Source organism: Lucilia cuprina, chromosome 2, assembly GCF_022045245.1.
Source record: "Lucilia cuprina isolate Lc7/37 chromosome 2, ASM2204524v1, whole genome shotgun sequence".
NCBI classification, from domain to species: domain Eukaryota; kingdom Metazoa; phylum Arthropoda; class Insecta; order Diptera; family Calliphoridae; genus Lucilia; species Lucilia cuprina.
In genome coordinates, this window is record NC_060950.1 from 2,042,329 (window position 1) to 2,062,991 (window position 20,663).

A 20,663-nucleotide genomic window follows, 5' to 3' on the forward strand; every position below is an offset into this window, starting at 1 on the left:
TTGACTATTTCTTAATGATGGCGACCGACCACAATATTTGTCATTTGTTATTTTTACACAGAATTTACTATTAATTGCTGATATTTCAATTATAAACACATTTCCTTTTTGTTATTAATAGCTTAATACAAATTTTTTGCATTTTTATTACGTTAAATTAACTAAATTTTAGTTATTTTCTTGAAGTTCAAGAATTTTGCAATGTCACTAGCCGGCTGCTAAAGAAAACTAAATAATAAATAAACAAAAGCATAAATGACAAGGAAATGAAGTTTCACCATACAGGCTGATTCCGATAAAGGAAAGTTTTGCGGAAGTTAATTGTTAATGGTAAGGTGATTCAGTTAGAATTTGTTTGGTTCTTTTAGAAAAAGCGTTAAATTCGAAAATCTAAATACAATATGTAATGAAACCATTACACATTCAGAGAAATTTAGGATCGAAAATTTGAAAGTTGTATGGGTTTCTTCATTTTTTTGAAATGGTTCAAAAAACAAGCAAGTTGCATTATATCAGGTATGTATTTTTATGTAAACACATACATACAAAAATTAAGTGAAACATGAAACAACTTTGTCATTATAAACATAAATACCTTTACCAAGTTTAATTATTTTAAATTTCTAAAATTCTATACAAAGGTTTTATTCAAAATAAATCACAGTTTAGATATATTCTTGAGTGGTGTAGGTGTAGGTTGGCCAAGCCCGACGATACATTTTACACAATTATAATTGACTGATGTTAAAACACTTGTTGTTTGATTTCTCCTTTTTTGCTCTTTTATTTTTCTTTACGCGCAATTTTTGACATTTTATAACAGAAACAACAACACTTTTTATTCACGCACACAAACTAACAAATAGAACAATGAAAAATTTGCAAATTTTACACTTTAAATAAATTAGCAATAATTTAACAAAAAACCAATTAATTTGATCAGCAATTTTGATTTAAGAGCTATATAATTAAATATTTAATACATTTTTAGAACATTTGTTGTAGGAAAAGTGGCAGAGGCCCCAAAACTGCAATTTAATATTTTGTCATAAGAATACTTTATTCTATGTGGAAATTTCAATTTAAAACACTTTTTTATAAATTTAATATTGATTTAATGCCGAAATTACGATAATTTTTTAATTTTTTTATTAACTTTTGGGGACGCGAAAAATTTTGCAATGTCATTTGCTAGCCGGCTACTTAAGAAACTAAAATGTAAATAAACAAATGCAAAACTGTCAAGGAAATAAAGTTTCGCAACACAGGTTGACTCAAAAAACGTTATGTTTTTATTAAAAGTTATTTTTGAGTAATACAGGGTGAGTTTGGTTGTTTTTTTACGATAATAAAACGTTAAAAACATTTTTTTACTATTCGATGAAAACAAAATGCATAACTTATAAATGATATAGCAATAAAACATCTGTTTATTATATTTTTTATTTATTTAATAATTTTCTTTATTGATTTAACATTTAACACTTTTTTAAAGTTTAATTTAGGTTGTCTGTATCTTTTACAATAATAATAATTTGTAGTTTGTGGTTTTTATTATTGATTTTTTATTTTCAAATTATATTTTAGTTAATAATTTAATATAATTAATAATGTATTGAACAGTAATTTAATAAATAGTTGTTATTGTTAATAGTTTTTTTTAATGTGTTTATTGTAACTGATACAAATTGGCAATTCATAAAAAGTTTTTAAATTATTTTTTTTGATGTCTTTTTTGGGGTGATAAATGCATACTTTGCTATTTATTTGAATTATTTTCAACAATTTTTTAACAATATTTTAAAATTGTTTTTATTGCTTTTTTATATATTTGGCTGTTTGGTTGCTTTTGTTATTGTTATTTAAAACTTAAAAATATTTTAAAATAATAAAAATAAATGTAATAGAGAAATAATAGTTATTATAGGTTTGAGACATATACGTTTTTGTAGTTTAAATTTTTTTATCAGGATTTCTCCTGCAGGCTTAATAGAAATAAAGGTACAAAATGGGCGCGTTTTACATTTCTTATTGTTTTATAAAAATTATAATTAATTTCAAATAAAATTAACTGAATTTCGAGTTAAGCTTAGGTAATTTAATAAAATCATAAATTTTTATATTTATTATATTGTTTTCTGTATTGCTAAAAACTAATTGAGCCTAAACACTACATTTTGTTAACATTTTTTTGTTTTATTAATTGATATTTTAGTTTAATGTATGTTGTTTGTTTAATAATTGAAAGCATAATTAGGGAACATTATTTATTTATTTTCAAGATCTACCTTGAATAGGAAATATTGCAAATTATTATATGTATGATAAAAAAACACTGGTATGTTAAATATTTAAAAAAAGAAAATTTCTCACATAGATTTTGGGGAATTCAAAAGTGTCAATTTGACAAGATTTAAAATTTTGAAAATATTCTCACATACCATCGTAGTTTAATTAACTGTTTTCCAGCCTTAAGGGCTTGTTGACTATTATTTCATATTTTAAATTTCTATTTCTTGGTTATTCACTTTAATAAATCTAATAAATATATATTTTGTTGTAATAATTAATTGCATATTATTGTTACATTAGTTTTCATTTTTTGTATAGATCCTTTAGAGGAATTTTCTGTTAGAGTTTGGTGTTTTTCATCTCTTCATTGCATTGCCTCTATTTGTCTTCGGCTTCCTTATTCGGCACGACATAATAGCGAAGCAAAACGGAACAAACGCATCCAACTGAACAATTTTGTTTCAATGAAATTTTCATCGGCAGTTGAGGTCGTCATGCTAACATGTGACGACGATGAATTCGAGGATTTACTAACACGCTTGGCATGATTACAGGCGGGAGAAGCCATTTTTATATGTATGAGAGTAATTTTGGTGGTTTGGTATTAAGCGAGTCGCTGGTAAAAAGGAGCTTAAATTAAAAGAAAAATTAATAATTACAATTGGTTTAATAATTCATAAAATTGAAAAGATGTTAGAATAAATAGTTATTTTTTAAAATTGATCGCTTTCGCTTTGATTCTGTGTAGGTTTGATGCCGCAAATGCATATTTTTCTTTTAATATTAAATTTCTTTGTCAAATGTCATAAAACATGTCTGCATAATAACATAACTTAAACGAAAAATAATAACGCCAACGCAAAATGTTTATTATGAGTTTTTTTTACAAAATTGACATTTTCATTAAGAAAATTAATTCAGGGCTTAATGTTTTGTTTTCGACTTCATACAAAAAAATTAAAACAGAGCTGTCAAAATTTATATAACAAATATCAAGCCAGATTGAAAACTAATTTGGATTCTCATTCTTTAAAGAATATACATACTTATGTATATAAAAATAAGTTCATAAATTTTTAATTAAATTAAAATAAAGCTAAAAGGGTTATTGAAAGCATTCCGATCGAAATGTTTTTCTACGTTTTTTTGAAGTTACAAATTGTAAGGGCCGTTGTTTAGACTTCTCCGATTTTAAACTTAATATCATATTTCGTTGCATTGTTCACGAAAATGTTGTAATGTCAGCACGCGTTTAAAAATTTTTTTTTTTAAATATTGTTTCTAGATCTTACGTTTTATTTACAAATAAAACAGTTAATTTGTCATTGTCATTTTTTATGTTTCGTAATATTAATGGATAAAAACAAAAAAAAAAAAGTATAAAAAATACGATCTAATATTTTAAAGACACCCACATGCCCTTATTTGTATCTCAAATATTCAAATGAATTTAAATATTTACATGGAAAATAAACAAAAAACGTTTTTAGGGATCAGTAAAAACAAGAAAGCAACTAACTTTAAAAATTTTAAAATATACACAGAATTAAACGAATTAAATGTAATAGAAATATGCACAAGTTTTCATATTAAAAAAATTCGATTAAAAAATTAATCATTACAGCAGATAGATTATTTATTTCTTTATAAATAATTGTTATGATTCCAAATAAAATACAATTCATATGATAGAAAACAAAACAATTTAACAAGTTTCAATTACACTTAAACAAATTAATTTATAAACAATTTGTTAAATGAAAACATTTATAAAAATCATATTAACAGAATAATTAAAATTGTGCCATAAATCTCCATTAAAAAAAATAACTTAAAATTAAAAAATTGTTTTTATTATATTTTCCAATTATTCATTTAAAACTTTTCTTTATCAATTTAGTTTTGATACACAATTTTTTCAAGTGTTTATTTTTCTTCAATTGTGTGTGGACACAATTCTACTTGATTTTTTCTCAATTTATTTCTAGTTGTCTATGAAAATCTTTATACTCTCTGACATTGGCCCACATTTTTATTTATTTCTTATACTAGAAATCAGAAAAAAACAATTCTTTATAAAATTCATGCATACCCAATAGTTTCTGAAGTTTTTATTGCAAACCTTCCTTTAAATTAAAAATTTTCGATTTTGGGTAAGGAAATATCTTTATATCTTTAAATGGATCTCTACTTTGGGTCTTTTTTTACATTTCACTTTAGGTTATAAACCCATATGTATATCTTATAAGATAATAATCGACCGGTTAGAGGATCACCCAGAACTGTAGGGTTCAAAATGTATAAAGTTTATAAATGTGTGTTATGCGCTCAAATGTTTCTTTTAAAAAACAAAAAATTACACAGCAAGTTTCCTATCACATAAGTAATGACACTTTACAGTTTCTGATACGTCATTTACAAAAAAGAAAATGAGAAAAACTAATGTTTTCAAACGCATTGCACTTTAGTGGCAATCTGTCATTTGCACTATTGTGTTACAAAAAATATATTTATACATGAGTATGTACTAAACAAAGAAATTTAAAATACAGTAGAACCTCGATAATTTTTTTCTATAAAACTTTAATTTTTAAAAGCACTTTGCCTCATTGTATAAATTAAAATTATTCAATAAACATATGTATATCGAATTTTTGCAGTACTTTTAATTAAATATATTTCAACGAGGTTATACTGTAAACTTTTATTTTCACAAATATTAGAACATGAAAATTTTTGTGCCATATATTGTATGACGTTAACCGAAATAACCTTATCAATGCATAAAGAGCTGTCAACTCTCATCTGTTTTTTATTCTTTTCAGAAATAGTCAATTAAAATAGAAAATGTATTTGCTATTATGTATATTAGGGCAGTACAAAAATGGTGTTTTAAAGTGATCTTTAGAACTGATTTGATTTAAATCAATAGATTTCATTGTGAATTTAATAGATTCCCTGTCAGCGGTATCAAACACAAATAACAAAACCAAAATAACCGCAATTCCAAATACCTTATACAAATTTTAGTAAATTTATACGAAGATAAAGAAGAATCGGATATCGGATAGGACCCCGTTTTATGAAATAAATGTTGTGGTCTAAGATTTGACAACATTCAAAAATATTTAACAAACCATTTTTAACCGATATTTTAGATGATTAAAATTTTCAAACATTTTATTGTATTTAACTTTTTCTGCATTTTAATGGTTCGTCCCTAATATAAGTAAAACTGCATGATTAATGTATATATGTGAAAATTTCAAACCTTCGCCCTCTTTACGACAATTTTTTTGCACTGTCTGTTGTCTTCTTTTACGTCTTATTATTTATTATTTTTCTTGTTTTCATCTTTAGTTTATGTATTATTGTTATAATAGGGCTTCAATCTCACATGACAGCTGTTGATTGTTTAAACAAGTGCATTTACACTAGCAGTGAAATAATCTAGGTTAATTTTTTTTTTCAAAGAAATCTTTATTGAATCAAATGATAACTGATAGATTAACAAGAAATAACAAAAAAATATATCAGCTTAAAAAACATTTGAATATTATAATGAGTTTTTCATATAGCTTTTGAATCGTGATCAAACATATTGAAATTTTTCAAATCGGACAGATTGTCGCAAAGACAATTCTCTAGAAATAAAGGTTATCTTAAGGATATAGAAATCCTTTTAAAGAAAATACGTCTGGCTAGATATCGTTGCTAGTGCTAACGCAGTTATTGTTATATAGATTTTATTATTATACAATAATGTACGAAACAGTAGTTCCCCACCACAGCTCTATCATTTGAAATTGTGTCACTCTAAATATCAAACTGTTTTATTGTTAAATTGTGTCACTGATATGAATATGAGCGAGCGCCATTCAATTATTTATAGAGAATATTATAAAAAATATATATAGTATGTATATGAAATTGATAATATTTCCATTTAATGAACTCTAAACAACAATTATATATATATATATATGTATATATATGTACATATAAGTATGTATATACACGACGTTGTAATTTAAACGATGCCTAAATGTCACCACTGCCACACCACATTATTTCTTCTATAAACATTATAAAAACTAAAACCCAGCCTTTAAAGTTTGAACGTTTAAACAAAGATTATTGTCGCTCTATTTTGTTTTAGCATTGAACCAGAAAACTACTTCTTTCCTGAGTGTGACCAAAATAAACCAACAAATTACAAAAATTAAATATGTAAAACGTTTTTAAAATGAAAACAACTTTTGAGAATTATTATCAACAATCATAATGTTGTAATGTTGTACAGATATTTGATTTTTTTTGTAAACCATTTATTCAAAATAGGGCTTTTACTACCGTTTTGTTTGGCAAGAAAATCAAACGGAAATGCCGACATAGTGCAGTGTTAAAATATTTACACTGCACCAAATTAAATGGGTTAGAATATGAACAAAGTTTGGTTAATGCTTTTAAATTAGAGACCTGATATATAAAGTCAAAACTCTTGTTATGACAAGAGCGACTAGTACCGAGACTAGTTCTTTTTGGATAAGATATAGTTCAAACACTTCAGAAAAGAAGGAAACAAACATTTAACGGATTTTTACCAATTTCGAACATTAAACCTATAACTTCGTGAGTACATTATATTTTTTAAGTTTTCTTCAAGGATTACGTTTTATGATGACATAGAATGCAGCTTAAAAAATCATTTCTATTTAGAGTCAATTTACCTTAACTTTCAATTCGACATTCTTTTTCAAGTTTTGACCCCGAATAATCTAATTGCCAAGTAATGAAAATTGAATAGATTCTTGGACGATAATGTTTCGCAAATGGATATTTATATTCCCCTGACAGCGATATCAATTCCTCTGACAATAATATCAATGTTCAGGTGGTCTGCCAAAGTTCAATTTTGACAATATCATCAAATGCGGTCAAATGGGTTCCCCGAAAAATTTCGGAACAAAAATTAACAAAACGTTTTATTCTATATGCCATTAAATTCGTTCGATATTTCAATTATTTTCGGTTCTTATAGCAATACCCTATGCTAGAAAATAGCGCGACAAATTTAAAATATTTCTATGTAACTTAAATATTTACAATATCTACGATTACGTAAAAATTCATTAACTTGCATCAAATAAATGAGCACAACGAAAAACAAACATGTTGATCTTGAATATTATTTTTTTGTAATACTAGTTTAGGGTGTTTTTTTCGTAATGGAAAAAAATTAAAAAAAAACACAAATTTGCTTTGCTGAGCAATAAACAAAAATACTTATTACACACAATATAATTAAAAATTTAGAAAAAAAAACTATAAAAAAATCATTCGTTCTACATACATACAACGAAATCAAATTTTAAATCCAAACACATTTAAACATTCACCAAAATGTTTGTGTTTTTCAAAATGACATCATTGAAATTTTGTGAATTAAACGCAAATTGTGCAATCGAATAAAATTTATTGTTTAATTTAAAATATGTATAAATGAAAATAAAAAAGCATTTATGATTTGTTTTAGTATTTTGATAAAATGCTGCTATGGAAATGTTTTACAAAAAAAAAAAAAATGCAGATGTATGCAAATATCTTGAGTGAAACAATAAAGATAGAAAATGAAATGTTTGAAAATGTCTTAATAAATATTCAAAAATTTTGTTGTGGTTTACTTCTGTGAAGTTATTGTGCCATTATCGAGACTTGAAAATACTTTTTACATAAAAATTAAAGAGGATTTTAGAAGTAATTAAAACTTAATTTATAAACCATTTGTAAAATAAAAATTTATTTATGAATAAGGCTTATATATATATATATATATATATATATATATATATATATATATATATATATATATATATATATATATAATATATTATATATATATATATATATATAATATATATATATATATATATATAATATATATATATATATATATATATATATATATATATATATATCACCTCTTAAGATGCTTTTAGTTAAATATGTACATATACATACATAGCTGCAATCACAAACAATTGTCGTACTGATAAAGAGGTATCCAATATTAAAAAAAAAGAAACAACTGCAAAGCATTTTATTGCTATTTGAAGTTTTGTTTGTTATGAAGATACAGAGAGTTGGTACTGGTGGTTTGTGTATATATTTTGTTTGAAGAAGGTTGTTGTTTGGCAAATACTTAGTATGCTAATTTTTGGTTCGTTGGAGCCGAACAGTAAACAACAACCAACATTCATTCAAATCTTTTTACTTTATAATAATTTACATTTAACTGCAGTTTTGTTTGTTTTCATTTATTTATTATCAACCAACCAACACATACTAAAATTCATTCAAGATTTGTTTTTCTTTTACCTTCAGTACTTCATGTGTTCATTCTAGTTTTAGTATTTTTTTTTTTTTTGTATTTTTTGGTTGGATTTGTATTTCGAAACCTGTATGGGACAGACAAACATTTATTCACCTTTCGAATTGGGAGACATTTTTTACATTTGTTTTCGAATGCAGGCAAATGAACACATTGAAGTCATGCTAAGCATAACCCAGGTGATCAATTTTTATTCAACAAAGTCAAAGAATTGCCTTTTGCCAACAAAAACAAATTTATATTAGACTAATCTACATTCTTTATAGTCTAAACTGTAAACTATTCTATAGCTCAGACTATAGTCCAGACTATATTACTCTACGGCCCAGACGATTTTATTAAGGATATAAAGCGAAAATACTCCAAATTAAATTGAAATATTATATTTTGCAACTATAGTCCAGACTATACCTTCTATTTCAGACTAATCTACGATCACTATAGTCCAAACTGTAAACTATTCTACATCCCAGACTATAGTTCAGAATTTAGATTACTATGGATTACTCTTTAGTACAGGCTACGCTCCTGGACTACTCTATAGCCCAGATTAGAGACTATAGTTAAGAATTTTTGTTATATGTTATACTCAGACGATTTGGTCAACTGGGAAACCTTTTACGTAAACAAGATATGTTTAAATATTCAAATGTATGTTGATAATAATGACGTTATAACCGTAATAATAATAATGATACAAAATAATCAGAGAGGATAACTTTAAGTAGTATTTCTTACAGTTTACTAAATAAACAACTAAAATAAAGTACAAAAGTTGCTCCCGAAATAATTCACTACAAATCTAAACAGAAAATAAAGTACTAATTCTATCATTTTACAATAAAGTACCAAAAATAGTACTGCAGACTTACAAAGAACTTTTGTAAGAGTTTCAAATACAACTGGCTTATTAACCCAGATTGGCAGTGAACCTTGAAAATGTAAAACGAAACCCAAAATTAAAAGACATGTATTGTATATAATAGAGGAGATAGTTCCAAAGCATTTTCAAATTAAAACAGAAAATAAAGTTTGGCAAGATTTATTAGACCAAACACAAAACAACATGTAATGGATGCTAATGTTACATTGTTGATGTAATAGCAATAAATTGTTTTATAAAGCAACAAAATAGATACCTAAAAAAACCCAGAATAAGAATGTAAATAATATTTTGATAATTATGTATGTGTATAAATAAATTAATTAATCTTGGCATATAGATGACAAAAAGTTTTATCTTCGTTATAAGAGCTAGAAAACAATTAAGAAGTTTCTTAAAAATGAGGACATTAAATTTATATAAAAAATACACTTGGACTAATAAACATTCCTTGGCATGACAAATTGAAAACAAATTTTATATTAATAGTTTTAAAGCGTTTTATATCACAAACTTCAATTCTTAACATAATTCATGATTAAAAGTAAGAAAAGAATTTATGTTTATTGGCCAGATACGTAATTAATTATGCCAGACATGAAATTGAAATTCAACAATTTTATTAGTTTTTATGGGTTACACTATGTGGTTCACACTTGCATACACAAACCGAAATGAGTACAACGCATTTCAATTAGGGCTCCCCCTCTTTCTTAAAACAAAACACAATCTTTTTCGGTCTCAATCTTGCTGTTTTATGGGATTTTTATAAATATCTTACAATTACGAACGAACCACACGTTTGTTTGACAACTTAATTAGTGTTTTCTTCTTCTTATAGTTCGTCATTTTTTTTTTTTTTTTTTGACAACACATGACGGCAAAAGAGTGGGTTCTAATGAGGAGGCACCTTTTGGAGGCAAAAGCAGCAACAAGAAAGTTTTTTGTTTTTCTTTTTCGATACCAAAAAAAAAACAGAAATGACAACAACGTTAATCAAAAGTTACAATGTGGTAACAAATGCGAGTTTCGTAAATACGTGTGTTACAAGATATTAAGATACATACACTGAAAGAAATTTGAAACACAAAAATTCTGTATTTTTGGTAATTTTATAAAAAAGTAATTTTTAGTTGACAAAAAAAACTAATATAATCAATTTACTACACAATTTGTTGTAAGGCTACCTTTTCCCAATTTACATTTTATTACAAGTGTATTTTTTTAAATTTTAAATTATGCTAATTATTTTCTTAATTTAAATAATTTTCTTTTAACCTGTTGTGTCTATTTCATCAGTTAATCTATTAATCAGTTGTAAATTGTCACCCTACTATTTAAAATTTAAAAAAAAAATAATAAAAAAATAAACTTTAGGGTTTCATTACCATAAAAAGACCCCCAAAATCCAATACCCGTATGTATTTGTAATTTCAAACAAACATATGTTTATCAAATTAAGGTTAAATGCAACTTATCTTTATTTATTTAATATTTTAGTTTTTATTATTGATACTATTGATTTTTAGTTTGTGGGGAGTCAGTGATATTTGTTTGGAACTTATAAAATTTCTGTGGAAATTTGATAAAATCACAAGTGCAGTTTAATGATAAGAAATTTATATTTTTACACTAAATATTTTGGACTTTTTGATAACGTTTTTAATAATATTAATATTATTATTTGGAAATAGTTTTGTTTAAAAGTGTACCTTATGTCTGCAGTAGAGTTTTAATAATTAATCTAAAAGTACTAAATTTGAAAAAAAACTATTTCGATATAATTAAATTTTCATTAATTTTTAATAATTATTATTAAATTTTAAAAACGGATATTTTATTCAGTTTAAATGGCTTTAGTTTAGTTCTAGCATACATGGGAGTAGTTAATTATATCGATTAATTAATTGACGATTTCATTAGCATTAAATTGAAAAAAATTATAATTATTTTTTTTTCATTAGCATTATTTTGTCTAATGGTAATGGTTTTTAATGAAACGATTTCATTAGTAATTTTTTAAAAATAAATTTTCATAACCATTATTCAATGGATTTTAAAAATGTTCGAACATTAGTTCTAATTTCGAAATTAATTTCGAATATCCGATGTATTGTCATTAGGTGAAATCATGTATGGCAAATTTCAGCACATTCGGATTAGAAAAACTAGTTTTAACAGCTTTAAAAATTTTTCGATCACGAGTTCGAATTTTCGAAATTTTTTTAGGTTTTTATGACACAGAGATTAATTTAAAAACATAAAAAAAATTTCGAAAATAACTTCGAAATTTCGAACTTAATTTTGAATATTCGAACATATTATTGTATTGTCATCAGATGTACTTATGACTGCAAAATTTCAGCCAATTTGGGCTACGGAAACTGGTTTTAAAAGCTTTCAAACCTCGAATCTTCGAAAAATTTTCCTTAATATATTTTTCGACAATTATAAATACTAATTAAATTTGTTTTTGAAAATTCATTATCAAATTCATTACCATTATCAAAAAAAGTTATAATGAAAAAAATATAATTTTCATTAAATGGTACTTAAAATATTTTTCATTACAATTTTTTTTATAAATGGTAATGAAATTTTAATGCTTAATGAAAAATTCCCATGTATGAGTTCTAGAGATTTTTTTGTTTGATTCAATATTTAATATATTTTCTCTCAATCTCTCTGAACTCATAATTTTATACATTTATTTGTTTTTTATTTAAGCACCTAAAATTCAATTTACTTTTTAAAATATTCCCCACAAAGAAATCAACATAATCTTTAACTTCATAAGCTCTTCAGATATCTGCTACTCAACACGTCCTCCTCATTAATATAAATTTATTTCATAAATGGTATAATTATACGAAATTTGCATAAAGCTGGTCATTAATGTCCACTTTTCTCATGCAGCATTTATTTATAATGATTTGTGGAGCTGCATGCAGCACATCATTAACCACAAAAGAGGAGGGAATACTCTTAAAAACAATAGATTTGGACCACACAATGAAAATGTAGAATAATATTTGTATAGAGCACACACACAAATCAACCAAAAATCCTGGAATATATTAATCTTCACTTTATTGGATTTTATTATTATTTTTCTAAACTTTTGGCAGCAACATAAAGGAGAATAAACAAAATGAAAGAAAAATCAAAAGAAAAACTAACAAAGAATTGAAACTGAAAATAAATACATAACATTAATATCCGGTAGTACTTGGAACTGACCAACTACTACGGTTACACTGTTAGGATTTAAATATTGAATTCGTTGATGAAAAGTAGAAAGATTCCGATTGTGACTTAGATGTAATTTCTTTATATCTAATGTATCACATACTTTTCTCTTAAACTAACTGACTAACTAGATCAATTTGTATGATAACCCTTTTTAAAACTGCCGGGTATAACAATTGGGAAAATTCTATACACACATAGATATTCACAAAAATTTTTATATTTGTTTGATTGTATGCATAGTATATGAGCTTATAAAACTGACCCATAAACCCACTTGAATAAATTAAAGCTCTTAAAGGTTTAAGATGACGGTGATGATGATGATGACGAACGAAACTAAAACAAAAGGGTCCCCATAATAATTATTGGCTACAAAAGAAAATATATTTATTATAAAGGATGGACATCATACTTTGATATATCAAATGTGGGAAAACAGTAGCAATAATAATAAAATGAAATAAACAAACATCAAATAAAAAAAGAAGTGGGTAATGGGAGAATTCAAAAGTTACTCTACAAATTGTTAACATCATAGACTTTACCAAATCCAAATTACCGAAATTCTCTTAGATTTTTTAAACATCTTAAAGAAAAGATTATTAATTCGATAGTATTTTTTATAATGACAAAAAATTTTAATAATAAATGTTAAATTCGGATAGTTTTGGTAGTCATTTAGACTTGTTAAAAGGGCATTGGAAATTGTGGTATTATTTCATTCCAAAAAATTGTCGTTTCACTTTTTCTGAAGAAACAAAAGATCGGAATTTAATTCTGTGAAAAGTTTGTATATTTGTAAGCAAAAATCTTTTCAAACTTTGTGTAGACAAATAACCATTTGCCTTATCCGAAACCAAAGATTTAGATATAACCAATACATTTACCTAAGAAAATATAAGTATTAACCATTACATTGAGGTTAAATTGTGTTCTGTAACTCTAATTTAATTGTGTAGTTATCTTCTTTTTCCGTTGTAGAGTACCCAAAAATCGTTTCCTGTTCTTCTAAGGAAATTAAAAAAAAATTGTTCAACAACACACTCCTTCGCGTTAAATAAATTCCTATTACAAGAAAAGTGATGACAATTGTGGTAATAGTAGCTATAAGAACTACAGAATTTATTTAAGAATATAAAAATAAATAACCATTGTAAAAAGGAAATGAATAAAAAGTAATCAAATTTTGATAAACAGGATATGAAAAAGCCACAAAAAAAAACAGATTTTTAAATAAATAATAATTGTCCTTCAGTTGAAAAAAAAATAAAAAGCCATTATGGCTACAATTTTAAAATAAAGATTTTTTACGTAAATTTCTTATTCTTGCAGGATTTTTGTAATGATTACGTAAAAACCGTTGTTTGTGTAAGAATCAAGTGCACACGCATACTCAAACTCTCTTGAGTATGTAAAGAAACACATATAAGAAAGAGGAAAATGCGTCTCGTATCCTCCTCTAACCGTTTCCTTTCTAACACAACACACAAATGAAAATGTTACACAAACAACAACAAAAAATCAGATATTTTCAAGGACACTAGTTAGACAACAAGAAAAACTTAATAGCTAATTAAAAAATTATAAAACTATAAAATATATAATCAAATGCGTTATTACCTTAAAGTTGCTGTTTTTGTTAAGTTTATGGGCAGTTATTTGTTGTTGTTTTTATAGGATGCACAATAGTCACTTTCAAACACTTGTTATTTTTTTAAATTTATTTCTTTATTTTAACAAAAATGTCAAATGAATTTTGTCAATTTTATTCTTGAGTTTTATTGACAATTTTTTTTAAGTTCTTCTTTTTACAAAATTAAAATTTTGTTACGTTTTCGGAAAGACAGAAAAAAATTTTGTTTAAAAAACTTTGCTGTTGTTGTTCTTCACAAGAAATACAATTAAATTTGTGAAACGTAAGTTTATATTTCCACGTACAATAAATAAATTTATATAAAGTGTTTTAGAGAACCGAGAAAACTTTTAAACCAACCGCTCAAGAACGCGTCAGCTGATTGAATGAAATAAAAGTTTTATTTTGTTGGCTGAGCAACGAAACAAAAAACAACATCACGACTACAATAACGCTGACTGTCTGCCCAAGTAGTTTTTTTCTCAGTAGCAGCAGCAGTATTTCTTCATAAATATGTATGTACTTTCATACTTGGTGCATGTTATTTCTCACATGAGGTTTTCTATGATAACGGACCAGGAGGGCTTTAAATCATCGTCATTCCCATTTATTTGTAACTTTATGTGTAGAACTTTAGCGCCGACTTCGCTGCTGGCTTGTTATAGTTAGATTGCAGGTAATAAGTGTTTGTATGTATGCGAATGAAAAAGTATCTGTGTGTTTTTGTGTAGTGCAGCTTTCATTTGGTGATACATTTTATTAGAAAGCTTTTTTCTCGAAGAATTCTCTTTACCTTAAAAGGGCGATATGTTATGTTCATTTATTTGTTTGTAACTAAAATTTGATTTCGTTCTAGGTTAATGAGATCTAATCTGCTAAAGTTCTTTATTAAAAGATGTGTAGAGTTGGAACTCTATAGATTTAAATCAAACGGATACAGTTCGAGTGTTTTTTCTTTTGTTTTCTTTTTTCTCATTTTTATATTTTGTTTGAAAATTTTTCTGTTTTAGGTGGGAAATTCCTTTTTTCCCCCGTGGATCTGCGCCTGTATATCCATAGTGCATCCTGCATATATGTATCTTTGGTTACAATCGGTTTTGATAAAAATTATGTCCCTTATTCATAAACAGAACTTTATTTTATAAAAGGTTTATAAAACAAAATTTCCATATGAAATTTATATTCATAAACAAATTCTATTTTATAAAATAAAAATTTGTTTATGAATATGAGGGTATATTTTTAATAGGCGAACTCAATATATGTAGTTAATATCTATTTTTAAAGCGCTATCTAGATCACAATCATTAATAAAAGAACAGATTGAAAATTTGTTCCGTATCATTTATAAAATGCATTTATGTATTTTGGATGGTATTTTGTATGTATCTAAGTTTTGATTATTCTTGAAAGAAAGCGCAAAATTACAGTTTGATGTAGTGTTCACAAACTAATGTGTATATGCTGCTACATAAATTCCGAGCTTTCCCAAAACACTATATTTTAAGCTCTTGCAAAGTCAACTTTAAAAGGACTTAATACAAGAGCTTTTCAAACGTTAAATAATGATTTGTTAACCCTTTTAAAGCTTAAGAAGGTATAAATAACCTTCAGTAAACTGGTATCATAATCAAGGACTCTAAAACAACTTTAACATGATTCAAACTTATGTAATTTATTTTTAAGAAAATAAATTTAACAATACGTCGACTGAAACTATATTTTGAAATATTTAAAAATTTTGCATTTAATTTAAAAAACAAAATGCAGTTTTCCAAGTGGTTTAATGAAGGTATGTTCTATAAAAAAAATAGAAACACTCATCGAATTTCATTCATATTGTTAAAGAAAAATAAAGTATATGTTTTTATGCGTAATAAAAGGCCAAGTTGTTTAAACCCTCCAAATGCACACGTTGTGAAGATGTAATAAAAATGTAATGGATTTTATTATTTTTACTTAAGCTAACAAATCACTGTTGCAGTCATGACGAGTAGAAATATGTATATATGTATATTTACATGAAATCAGTGATATACGTAAATAATTAAATAATGGAAAAATATAATTTAAGATGTCAAAGGTCATCAGCAAATTAGAAGTTTGTAAATAAAAACATGAATATCAATGAGGTTATTTTGAACATTTATTTTGAAGATTAAAGAACTTCCCCTTTTTGAAGTTTTTTTGTTACCGTAAGAAAGAAATCCTTGTGACTTTGTGTAGATTTTGAAGTCGATTTACTTTTTTACTAAAAACTAATTTTTCATTACCTCTGAGAAATATCTTATTTATTTTATATTCTGGATGCTTTGTTTCATAAATATATATGTATGTACGTATGTGTAATGTACATACATATATTAAAAGAAAGATATTCGAAAGTGTTTTTTTTTTTTTTGAATCTCTAATTTTTATAAAACTTTAAAATAAGATTTACTAAAATTTAAAAATTCAAAACGTTCTTATAAAAATAATGTTGTCACAATCTTATTGCCACAGATTTTTCATATGTATGTATTGAAAAATGTAAAGTTTGGCTCAGATTCACATAGAAATTTACTAATTTCTAGTAGGTTTTTGCTGTATATGTTGGGATATTGGAGGATTAATGAGAGTTATGCAACAATGTAATTCGCCAAATTTTTCGCCAAGTGTGTTTTTTTATAAAATCCCATTTCAAAACGATTTTGAATATTATTATTTGTACATAGCTTGCTTTAAAATTGTACATATTACATGTATGTATGTATGTGTCTAAATGTGCAACACGTCTTTTACTCATTATTTCACCCACAAACCTAGTTTACATCATTGCAAACATTATAAGTATAATTCGAAAATACATTTCACATTCTTCTGAGGCAACAACAATAACGACAATTCACACATATTAATTAGATGAAGTTAACGTACAAATACTTCACACTAGTAAGTAAGCAGCAACAACAACTTGCAGCTTGGTAATTTAATATTAGATACAAAATACATAAATTAAATGATTCTATATTCAAACATGAAAAATTATATTATAATCATGCTATTGCATGAATTAGATCAAAGAATCGCATTAAAAAAAATATCATGAGGAGAAGTTGGAAAACCAAATCATTTTTCACCTCATTCCATTTGCAACTGGCCAAGAAGAAATTGTTTGCATGCAAATTGCAAATTTGTGTAAATTTTTACGTTTCGTTTGTTTTCTTTAGGAATTTTCATCAATTAGAGTCAGTTATCATTTGCCACTTAGAAATGGTTTAGCACAATGGCAGACTGCTTGGCTTTTCCTTTGTAATTTTACAGCTATTTACTTAACCTTAGTCATTTGTATATATACAAATACACGCTAGTATAAATATTATATACATATGTATATAAAATATACATAATGATTTGAAGTTAAATGGCAAAAACTGTGTCACTTGAAGGTAAAAAAATAAACACACACATATGTATGTATACGTATTCGTGTGTTGTACTATTTTTACTGTTAAACTAAAAAAAAAATACAATAACATTTTTACTACACATTCATCCTTGAGAGTTTCAAAGGACGTTTGCGAATTGTTTGTATACATGCATACACAAAGCTAGTGTAAACAATTTCACACACATTTGTATTTTTAGCACACAGTGTTTGTTGTAAATTCTCTTTTGAAAGCTTTGGAGGATAAAGCTTTGTGGTCAATGTCTGCTGCTTTTAAGAGTTAATACAGAAAAATATAAATTTAGAAAAAAAGGGTTAACATTTTATGTGTAAATTAATGATGACATGTTGTCCCTTTATAACTGACATTTTATTCATTCTTATACCTTGATTTTTTTTCATATTTAAAAGATTGAGCAGCCCTGAATCTAAATTTCAAAATAGATCTATCACATTAGATTTACAGATAACGTACCATAAAGTTAATAAAAACAGTCTTATGCTATATTTGAGATGCTATAGCAACACAAAGACAACAACAAAAGTCCAATCTTTCGATTTTAAAATAAAGATATGTAAGTATATATATTTTATGGAAAACTTTATTGCTGTACTTAGTTTATAATGGTTTTACAAGTGAAGCTTATATATCTCTAAGAAAGAAGAAGATATAGATAGTTGTAGTTAAACCTTTTTTTAAGTCGACAGATTGAACTTTTAGCTGAAGTAATAGATTTTATATCTAAACAAATCTTCGCGCTCCAAATGCGGCCAAACTTTAGACTTTATGAAACAATGTCTGGAGAGACTTTCCTCTAGAAAAATATACCTACTTCGGTGTCTAATTAACGACTTTGTAATACGCTGTTATTTTATTCGAAAAGGAAAAGTTTGTAATTTATTTATCCTTAAGATATCAAACTCGATTTGACGGTAATCATTTATTAATCATCGCAATATTCTAAAAAATGTATAAATGTCTTAAATAATTTAATAATCCGGTTCTTCAGAGCATACTTATAAATGCATTAAAAATGTTACGAAATATTTTATAAACGTCTGAGAAATCAGGGGACTTACATACATGTATAGAAACTTGACAACAATAATCTCTTTTTACATTCTTAACATCCGAAGTAGTTTTTTCTTACCAATTATGAAACAAAAAATCAATTCAAAAAAAATCTTTTTTGCACTAAATTGATTTTTAAATAAACTTCTTAAATTTCAATGTGAAACAAAACTAATTGATTTACGATGACAATGTCAACATAAAAACGACCCAACAAAACAAAATCACTAAATAATCCATACGATTACAAGAAAATCAATTCGTGAAACTAATGAGGCAAATATGTATATAGAATGATGTCTAGTTGCTATATTTAGGGAAGGCAGAAAAATACACGAATTACGCCCTACAAAACAGCGCCATAACACGGATCATTTCCAGCTTCACAACAAGAGGACAACAATAAACTTAAGTATGGAGATTTTTTTGGAAACACACAAAACTAAATTATGTCTATTGATGCTAATGATGCTTAACGATACAATAAATTTTGTATGCGTTAAATTTCCAATACAAAAAATTAATACAACCTATGTATATATTTAAAAGAACTAGGAATGCCATAAAATTCTGGAAACATTTATTTTATTTTTAAATGATCTAAAAATATTGTATATGTTCTTCTCATTCTAGTATTAAAATGGGCATACCAGCTGGAAATGCCGAAAATGGCAAAAAAATCTTTATGCAAAAATGTGCCCAGTGCCATACGGCAGAGTCTGGGGGCAAACACAAGGTAGGACCAAATCTTCATGGCGTCTTGGGACGAAAAAGTGGTCAATCTCCCGGTTATACGTATTCGGAAGCCAATAAGAATAAAGGTGTCATGTGGACCGATGATGCCATGTTTGAATATTTAGAAAATCCTAAGAAATATATACCCGGTACAAAAATGGTATTTGCTGGTCTAAAGAAAGCTGATGATCGAGCTGATATTATTGCCTACTTAAAAAATCCAAAATAGTTTGAATTTGTTTATTTTTATTATGGACAGTAGTATTTTTTTTAACACGTAAAAAAATTTTTTGAAAATTATAAACAGATTGGGTTTTTAATTTTGAGTTTATTATAGAAAAATACATGTATTAACTAAATAAATATTTAATAAAAAAATACTGTATAGCATGTCCTTTTATTGCTTAAATTTAAAATAGCATTATTCCCTAATGAATCCTTAAAACTTTTTTAAAATTAAACAATTTGCATACGTTTTTATTGCATAATTAAAAAAAGTTAACGTAAAATAAATAAAGAAGTAGTAGAATTAGCCGGCTTCAATTCCATCTCATGTTTTAATTCCCAAATAAATCTAACTGCAAACTCTATTATATAAATGAAATACAACACTGCATCGGAAAGCTTTAAATATAAAATACAACCCTAAAAAAAGTTGTATTTCTCTCTTGATAATGTACAATTAGTGCTCTTCTAACTAGTAATACAAGTGTGGTCAACATTTTTTAACTTAAAATCGCTAGTTTTTAAAACTAACTAAATGTTTGTTATTTGAAGTGTTAAATTTAATAATGTAATAATTCAAATTTATTTATTTTATTATAATATTTTTTAAAGGGTGGAATTAACTGCGTATTTTGCTTCTTCGGAAAATGTAAGGAAATTACATAGACAAATCGGAATGAGAATTATGAAGTCTCTGACATTCCTAAAAATCTGAAATCGAAAATAACTCTTAAAATTATTATTATTATTGCT

General features: G+C 25.8%; 2 protein-coding genes across 4 annotated transcripts; one reads left to right on the forward strand and one right to left on the reverse strand.

Annotated features, from left to right (window-relative positions):
* Positions 1-1,303: 1,303 nt before the first annotated feature.
* Positions 1,304-20,021, forward strand: LOC111688548 (cytochrome c-like). 3 transcript variants are annotated; one of them, XM_046946552.1, is made up of 2 exons: positions 1,304-1,322; positions 19,584-20,021. In XM_046946552.1, exon 2 carries the CDS (start codon positions 19,591-19,593, stop codon positions 19,912-19,914), a length of 324 nt encoding a protein of 107 aa, XP_046802508.1. In that variant the 5' UTR covers positions 1,304-1,322; positions 19,584-19,590; the 3' UTR covers positions 19,915-20,021. The 3 variants fall into 3 exon arrangements, 2 of the variants coding, with proteins under 2 accessions (XP_046802508.1, XP_023306826.1); XM_023451058.2 differs by lacking the exon at positions 1,304-1,322 and adding an exon at positions 14,677-14,734; XR_006940267.1 differs by lacking the exon at positions 1,304-1,322 and adding an exon at positions 19,225-19,362 and having other exon boundaries at positions 19,584-19,596.
* LOC111688523 lies at positions 2,204-14,838 on the reverse strand. The gene is made up of 2 exons (XM_023451043.2): positions 14,439-14,838; positions 2,204-2,922 (listed from the first exon to the last, which is right to left on the reverse strand). The coding sequence occupies exon 2, from the start codon at positions 2,858-2,860 to the stop codon at positions 2,690-2,692; it is 171 nt and encodes a 56-aa protein (XP_023306811.1). The 5' UTR covers positions 2,861-2,922; positions 14,439-14,838; the 3' UTR covers positions 2,204-2,689.
* Positions 20,022-20,663: the final 642 nt, after the last annotated feature.

Excerpts from the sequence above, each read along its gene's own strand:
- LOC111688523 (XM_023451043.2), bottom strand. The coding sequence starts at position 2,860 with ATGGCTTCTCCCGCCTGTAATCATGCCAAGCGTGTTAGTAAATCCTCG.
- LOC111688548 (XM_046946552.1), top strand. The coding sequence starts at position 19,591 with ATGGGCATACCAGCTGGAAATGCCGAAAATGGCAAAAAAATCTTTATG.